This window comes from Sinocyclocheilus rhinocerous, unplaced genomic scaffold, assembly GCF_001515625.1.
Source record: "Sinocyclocheilus rhinocerous isolate Xijiao unplaced genomic scaffold, SAMN03320098_v1.1 scaffold523, whole genome shotgun sequence".
Taxonomy (NCBI): Eukaryota; Metazoa; Chordata; class Actinopteri; order Cypriniformes; family Cyprinidae; genus Sinocyclocheilus; species Sinocyclocheilus rhinocerous.
Window position 1 is genome coordinate 191,306 of NW_015626042.1, and position 7,625 is coordinate 198,930.

Genomic DNA, 7,625 nt, shown 5'->3' on the forward strand with positions numbered 1-7,625 from the left:
GTGTGAGAGTGAGTGTGTGTGTGAGTGTGTGTGTGTGTGTGAGTGCATGTGTGTGTGTGAGAGAGCGTGTGTGTGTGTGCATGTGTGTGAGTGCATGTGTGTGTGTGTGAGAGTGAGTGTGTGTGTGTGTGAGTGCATGTGTGTGTCAGAGTGAGTGAGAGTGTGTGCATGTGTGTGAGTGCGTGTGAGTGTGAGAGTGAGTGAGAGTGTGTGCATGTGTGTGAGTGCGTGTGAGTGTGAGAGTGAGTGAGAGTGTGTGCATGTGTGTGAGTGCGTGTGAGTGTGAGAGTGAGTGAGAGTGTGTGCATGTGTGTGAGTGCGTGTGAGTGTGAGAGTGAGTGAGAGTGTGTGCATGTGTGTGAGTGCGTGTGAGTGTGAGAGTGAGTGAGAGTGTGTGCATGTGTGTGAGTGCGTGTGAGTGTGAGAGTGAGTGAGAGTGTGTGCATGTGTGTGAGTGCGTGTGAGTGTGAGAGTGAGTGAGAGTGTGTGCATGTGTGTGAGTGCGTGTGAGTGTGAGAGTGAGTGAGAGTGTGTGCATGTGTGTGAGTGCGTGTGAGTGTGAGAGTGAGTGAGAGTGTGTGCATGTGTGTGAGTGCGTGTGAGTGTGAGAGTGAGTGAGAGTGTGTGCATGTGTGTGAGTGCGTGTGAGTGTGAGAGTGAGTGAGAGTGTGTGCATGTGTGTGAGTGCGTGTGAGTGTGAGAGTGAGTGAGAGTGTGTGCATGTGTGTGAGTGCGTGTGAGTGTGAGAGTGAGTGAGAGTGTGTGCATGTGTGTGAGTGCGTGTGAGTGTGAGAGTGAGTGAGAGTGTGTGCATGTGTGTGAGTGCGTGTGAGTGTGAGAGTGAGTGAGAGTGTGTGCATGTGTGTGAGTGCGTGTGAGTGTGAGAGTGAGTGAGAGTGTGTGCATGTGTGTGAGTGCGTGTGAGTGTGAGAGTGAGTGAGAGTGTGTGCATGTGTGTGAGTGCGTGTGAGTGTGAGAGTGAGTGAGAGTGTGTGCATGTGTGTGAGTGCGTGTGAGTGTGAGAGTGAGTGAGAGTGTGTGCATGTGTGTGAGTGCGTGTGAGTGTGAGAGTGAGTGAGAGTGTGTGCATGTGTGTGAGTGCGTGTGAGTGTGAGAGTGAGTGAGAGTGTGTGCATGTGTGTGAGTGCGTGTGAGTGTGAGAGTGAGTGAGAGTGTGTGCATGTGTGTGAGTGCGTGTGAGTGTGAGAGTGAGTGAGAGTGTGTGCATGTGTGTGAGTGCGTGTGAGTGTGAGAGTGAGTGAGAGTGTGTGCATGTGTGTGAGTGCGTGTGAGTGTGAGAGTGAGTGAGAGTGTGTGCATGTGTGTGAGTGCGTGTGAGTGTGAGAGTGAGTGAGAGTGTGTGCATGTGTGTGAGTGCGTGTGAGTGTGAGAGTGAGTGAGAGTGTGTGCATGTGTGTGAGTGCGTGTGAGTGTGAGAGTGAGTGAGAGTGTGTGCATGTGTGTGAGTGCGTGTGAGTGTGAGAGTGAGTGAGAGTGTGTGCATGTGTGTGAGTGCGTGTGAGTGTGAGAGTGAGTGAGAGTGTGTGCATGTGTGTGAGTGCGTGTGAGTGTGAGAGTGAGTGAGAGTGTGTGCATGTGTGTGAGTGCGTGTGAGTGTGAGAGTGAGTGAGAGTGTGTGCATGTGTGTGAGTGCGTGTGAGTGTGAGAGTGAGTGAGAGTGTGTGCATGTGTGTGAGTGCGTGTGAGTGTGAGAGTGAGTGAGAGTGTGTGCATGTGTGTGAGTGCGTGTGAGTGTGAGAGTGAGTGAGAGTGTGTGCATGTGTGTGAGTGCGTGTGAGTGTGAGAGTGAGTGAGAGTGTGTGCATGTGTGTGAGTGCGTGTGAGTGTGAGAGTGAGTGAGAGTGTGTGCATGTGTGTGAGTGCGTGTGAGTGTGAGAGTGAGTGAGAGTGTGTGCATGTGTGTGAGTGCGTGTGAGTGTGAGAGTGAGTGAGAGTGTGTGCATGTGTGTGAGTGCGTGTGAGTGTGAGAGTGAGTGAGAGTGTGTGCATGTGTGTGAGTGCGTGTGAGTGTGAGAGTGAGTGAGAGTGTGTGCATGTGTGTGAGTGCGTGTGAGTGTGAGAGTGAGTGAGAGTGTGTGCATGTGTGTGAGTGCGTGTGAGTGTGAGAGTGAGTGAGAGTGTGTGCATGTGTGTGAGTGCGTGTGAGTGTGAGAGTGAGTGAGAGTGTGTGCATGTGTGTGAGTGCGTGTGAGTGTGAGAGTGAGTGAGAGTGTGTGCATGTGTGTGAGTGCGTGTGAGTGTGAGAGTGAGTGAGAGTGTGTGCATGTGTGTGAGTGCGTGTGAGTGTGAGAGTGAGTGAGAGTGTGTGCATGTGTGTGAGTGCGTGTGAGTGTGAGAGTGAGTGAGAGTGTGTGCATGTGTGTGAGTGCGTGTGAGTGTGAGAGTGAGTGAGAGTGTGTGCATGTGTGTGAGTGCGTGTGAGTGTGAGAGTGAGTGAGAGTGTGTGCATGTGTGTGAGTGCGTGTGAGTGTGAGAGTGAGTGAGAGTGTGTGCATGTGTGTGAGTGCGTGTGAGTGTGAGAGTGAGTGAGAGTGTGTGCATGTGTGTGAGTGCGTGTGAGTGTGAGAGTGAGTGAGAGTGTGTGCATGTGTGTGAGTGCGTGTGAGTGTGAGAGTGAGTGAGAGTGTGTGCATGTGTGTGAGTGCGTGTGAGTGTGAGAGTGAGTGAGAGTGTGTGCATGTGTGTGAGTGCGTGTGAGTGTGAGAGTGAGTGAGAGTGTGTGCATGTGTGTGAGTGCGTGTGAGTGTGAGAGTGAGTGAGAGTGTGTGCATGTGTGTGAGTGCGTGTGAGTGTGAGAGTGAGTGAGAGTGTGTGCATGTGTGTGAGTGCGTGTGAGTGTGAGAGTGAGTGAGAGTGTGTGCATGTGTGTGAGTGCGTGTGAGTGTGAGAGTGAGTGAGAGTGTGTGCATGTGTGTGAGTGCGTGTGAGTGTGAGAGTGAGTGAGAGTGTGTGCATGTGTGTGAGTGCGTGTGAGTGTGAGAGTGAGTGAGAGTGTGTGCATGTGTGTGAGTGCGTGTGAGTGTGAGAGTGAGTGAGAGTGTGTGCATGTGTGTGAGTGCGTGTGAGTGTGAGAGTGAGTGAGAGTGTGTGCATGTGTGTGAGTGCGTGTGAGTGTGAGAGTGAGTGAGAGTGTGTGCATGTGTGTGAGTGCGTGTGAGTGTGAGAGTGAGTGAGAGTGTGTGCATGTGTGTGAGTGCGTGTGAGTGTGAGAGTGAGTGAGAGTGTGTGCATGTGTGTGAGTGCGTGTGAGTGTGAGAGTGAGTGAGTGCATGTGTGTGAGTGTGTGTGTGTGAGTGTAGATCTTCCGTGATTTCTGTCTCTCACCCGAGTCCTTGATGCTAATCACGTCCAGCGCCACCATGTCAGGTTTATCTGAGGGCGACACTTTCCTCTCGGTGACTCCAGACGGCACTACGTCGGGTTTGTTGCTCAGTTTTCTGCTGTAATAATCAGAAACATGACTGTGGTATGAGTTATTATGAGCCATCACATACGTGGACGAGCAGTCCAGCGCCATCTTTACTTCCGCTCAACGTCACACGTCACGACCTGACCACGTGTTTCACGACAGCCAATGACAGTGCAGAGTTTCTGTTATTGGTTGTTTGTCGTAAACGTGAAAACTTTCACAATGTAAACCTAGTAAATTGGATTTCTAATGATTTTGCTGTTAATAATAATAACAACAACAACAACATATAAATTAGGCTACATCAAAACAAATACAAAAAAAATAAACAAAGACAATTAAAAAATAATAAAATATAAAAAGCAATAAGAAGATCACATTTCCATAACAAGTACAAATTGTTACAAATTGTTCAAACAATAGATTTAAGGCTTTAAGTTTTTTTCCCCGCTTTGTTATTTCTGGTTTCTTTTAATGTATACAGGTAGTAGTGACATATTTCTATTTTAAAATTAGTCAAATTTGTTTTGTTTTTTTCACTTCCCATTTACATTTGTGGATGAAGAATGTTCCATATATAATGAGTAAATTCACTATATACACCAAACATCCTTTTCTTTGAGGTGCAATTCAATCTTAGTACTTTGTTTAACGATAAATAAATAAATATGTATAAAAACAATAAAAAAATAAAAGACAACACTCTCAGTTTCCTCTTTACAGAAAACACACTTTAAGTCAATGTCTTTACAAAACTTTGCAATTCGCTGTTTTACAGAATAAATACGATGAACAATCTTAAACGAAACCTCTCTAATGTTATTTGTGATACAAAACGCCTGGAGAGATCTTAAAGCTCTCTTTCCAGTTGACATCTTGAAATTGTGATCTCCAAAACCCAATGGCTAAGGGAACACTGGAAATACGGCAAATTGTTCTAAGATAATTATTACTACATTTATTGTTGTTGTTGTTTACATTTTATATTTATTCCTCCCAGTTTAAGACTAAAATATAAATTAGTTTTTTTCATCTATACCATTTCCTTATAATTTTCTAAGTTCTGAGCGAATGGCATTAATTACCATCAAATACTCCTTGACAAGTGTATCTAAACCTGTGTTTTCAGCGATCTGAGGACTTTACATTTGCACGGAGTACATGTTTACGCAGGAAATGACGTCATCGCGGCGGCGTGACTCTGTCCTCTAGTTGACGTCGCGTAGCTGCAGCAGCGAGCAGTGTTTACTGTTTACTTCACTTCGTCCTTTAATCATCTCCTGACGGACAATGGCAGGAACTCTGGCGCGAAAAGCCGTGGATCATCTCCGCAGTAAAGAGTTCAGAGATTACCTCACGAGGTCAGTAACGAGTCAAACCGTGTGGATGTGTGAGGATTAACGTTACCGCGCTGAACCGCGTGTGAACAGCGTTCGTAATAAACGCAGAAAAGCGCTCGGAGCGTGTGAAGCGTTGATATGAATGTGTGTGTGTGTGTATATAAACTACATATCTACGGTGTGAAGGACAGTGCTGCAGTGCCGCTGAGAGCCTGAGGGCGGCGCCACTGAGCCACGCTCACAAACATCCGTTACATCAGAAACATTTGACCATGTGTGAAGCCTGGGTGTTTATTTGTATTTTGTAGTGTTTTCCTTATGATGACATTGGAATCGCTTGAATTAACACAGCGTTATCCTCAGTCAAACTGTCAGTGGAATAAAAGCATCTTCACGTTGTTACTCAAGTGTTCATTACACACTGCAAAAAAAGCTATTCTTAGTGTTTTGTCTTGTTTCTAGTATAAATGTCTATACGTTCTTGAATCAAGATGCAGTTACTTGACAAGTAAAACGACTTAAGATATCACGTCTTGTTTTCTTACCCCATTGGCAGATATTTTTGCTTGTTTTAAAGTAAACAAGACATATCTTATGTCATTTTACTTGTCAAGTAAATTCATGTTGATTCAGGGATTTTTACATAGTATTTTTGTCTTGTTTTCTAGTATAGCTAAGTAAGAAAATATTTTTTTTTTTGCATTGCATTGGTTTTATGGCAGGAAAGTGTCTTTATTGACTACGTTTAACGTTGTTCTAAGAGCTTTATTTAGTAAATAATTTTACATTTTGTAAAAACGTTACAGCGCCGTTGTTTTTTTTAAATTAAATCAAGCCAGTTTTTGTCTTCGTGTCTGTTTGTTTTGAACGACCAGACGCTTGCTGTTGTACATTGGTAATCTGTATGGAATATGTTGTATTTGGTTGTGATTAAGAAAGTGCTTGTTTTAACTTCCTGACTGTGACGATGGTTTCCTCTCACGATCGACCCGCTCCTCCTGTGGGACCTTCACTCGCCTCAGCACAGTAAGTCCTCAGCATCACGGTGTAATCTAATCAAGGCTCATAGCACGCACATGTGCGGTTGTTACAGGCTTCGTGTGTCATGTTATTCCAGCATTTCTGGGGCCCGGTGGCAAACTGGGGCCTGCCCATCGCCGCCATCAGCGACATGAAGAAGAGTCCAGAGATCATCAGCGGCAGAATGACCTTCGGTATGTGACAGAGCGGCAGCTTGCGCAACAGACCGATACTGTGAGGTCAAAGGTCAACGGAGGTGTTTTCGCTCTTGTTTTCCCAGCTCTCACCTGCTACTCGCTGCTGTTCATGCGCTTCGCCTACAAGGTCCAGCCCAGAAACTGGCTTCTGTTCGCCTGCCACTTCACCAATGAAGCGGCTCAGCTCGTTCAGGGCAGCAGACTCGTCAAATACAAGCAAGAGCTTTCACACGTCATACTGATTTCTAGTGTTATCTGGTCTATGTGTTCAGGCTAGTCTGACTATTATACGGTCTGTTTCTCATTGTCTTCCTCAGCATGGAGAAGAAGATGGCCAAGTGATGAAGGTTGATGTGCACAGCGCTCACGATCAAGCTTCTTAGGAGATCCGCCAATCTGATCAGTTTCGACACAATAAATAACCGTTCATAAACATAGATGATTGGTTTTATGCTGTTTCCTCTCTGTTACACACATAACATTTTAAGCCTGGTTGTGACGCAGCTTTGAAGGTTATGGTTTGTATGTAATGTAGAAATACTTGATTAATATATTTCCATGCATAATGCGATCAGTGTGTGTGTTAAAAATGAATACGGAGAAAAAATAAAACACGTAATAATGCTTTTGCTCTTTTGACTATATTTATCTGTCTCTCTATCTTATCTGTTCTTCACACAAAGCTATCAGAGACCTTCAGAAGACATTGCATAACATGTATGCTGTTGTCATAATGGAGATAATTCAATTCATGTGGAAAATGGTCAATGACATGTAATCCGGTAAAGGCATGGAGCTTTTAGAAAAACATGAGGGTGAATAAATGACGACAGGATTGAGTGAAATGTGCTTTCCGCAGAAACCAGCTTGCCCAGACCACTTCGTTTCAGAACTTTTAATATTTGACAAACTAATACATTAACACAGAAATAACTAACTTGCAAGTAATCAAACGATAATACATTGTTCAGAGAATGCATGTACAAATGTGAAGTTTATTCAGTGCAAACGTCTACAGTAAACAAATCCCAGCTCCAGTTTCAGGCATGTGGTGTTGCTCTGGCTGCTTCTTCTTCTTCATGCATGAGAAATCATTCACTTCACCTGTAACTTCATTAACTAGGAGCGAAAGAATCAGCGTTTCACAAGTCGTCAGCAGTGACGGTAAGATTAACGGGATTCCCCAGGATCAATCCCTCCTCTTCGTCCTCCTGCGATGAACAAAAACATTGTAAAAACAATGTGCTAATCCAAGTTTACATCAATGTAAAAATGCAGTCCACTTCTTAGAAGGAAATTCATATGCAGCCTGAATCATGGCTAAATGGCAGCACAAAAAAAGCACAGTTACTCGCCTCATCTTTTTCTTTGTAGTCTTTCTCTGTGCTTCTGTACGAGACCACATGGATGAGGGTGTATACTCTGTAATGGGAAACAACAGGGCTTTACATCTCAAATAATCAAGTTCCATATATTTGTGTGTGTGTGTACACTGCCATTCAACAGTTTGGGATCAGTAAGATTATTATTATTATTTTTTAAATAAGTCTCTTATGCTCATCAAGGCTGTATCTATTTGATCCAAAATACAGAAAAAAACAAACTAATTTTGTGAAATATTGCATTTTAAAATAAAAT

The 7,625-nt window shown here is 44.4% G+C and overlaps 2 protein-coding genes and 1 pseudogene across 2 annotated transcripts in view; 1 reads left to right on the forward strand and 2 right to left on the reverse strand.

Moving 5' to 3' along the window:
- Nucleotides 1–3,596, reverse strand: part of LOC107709487 (zinc transporter 6-like) — a 16,839-nt pseudogene extending 13,243 nt beyond the window's left edge.
- A 1,009-nt stretch (nt 3,597–4,605) lies between these two features.
- On the forward strand, nt 4,606–6,424 carry mpc1 (mitochondrial pyruvate carrier 1). Its single transcript, XM_016513866.1, has 4 exons — nt 4,606–4,795; nt 5,888–5,984; nt 6,071–6,203; nt 6,305–6,424. Exons 1-4 carry the CDS (start codon nt 4,721–4,723, stop codon nt 6,327–6,329), a joined length of 330 nt encoding a protein of 109 aa, XP_016369352.1. The 5' UTR covers nt 4,606–4,720; the 3' UTR covers nt 6,330–6,424.
- A 678-nt stretch (nt 6,425–7,102) lies between these two features.
- Nucleotides 7,103–7,625, reverse strand: part of LOC107709497 (uncharacterized) — an 18,011-nt gene continuing 17,488 nt past the window's right edge. The window contains 2 exon segments of the mRNA XM_074560066.1: nt 7,103–7,198; nt 7,343–7,409. Coding sequence (XP_074416167.1) covers nt 7,103–7,198; nt 7,343–7,409 — 163 coding nt within the window.

Bases quoted from the DNA above. Each gene is read 5' to 3' on its own strand.
- mpc1 (XM_016513866.1), top strand. From the start codon at position 4,721: ATGGCAGGAACTCTGGCGCGAAAAGCCGTGGATCATCTCCGCAGTAAA. The intron at 4,796-5,887 runs GTAACGAGTCAA...ATGTTATTCCAG, and splicing joins GAGATTACCTCACGAGGTCA to CATTTCTGGGGCCCGGTGGC. The intron at 6,204-6,304 runs GCAAGAGCTTTC...TGTCTTCCTCAG, and splicing joins AGCAGACTCGTCAAATACAA to CATGGAGAAGAAGATGGCCA.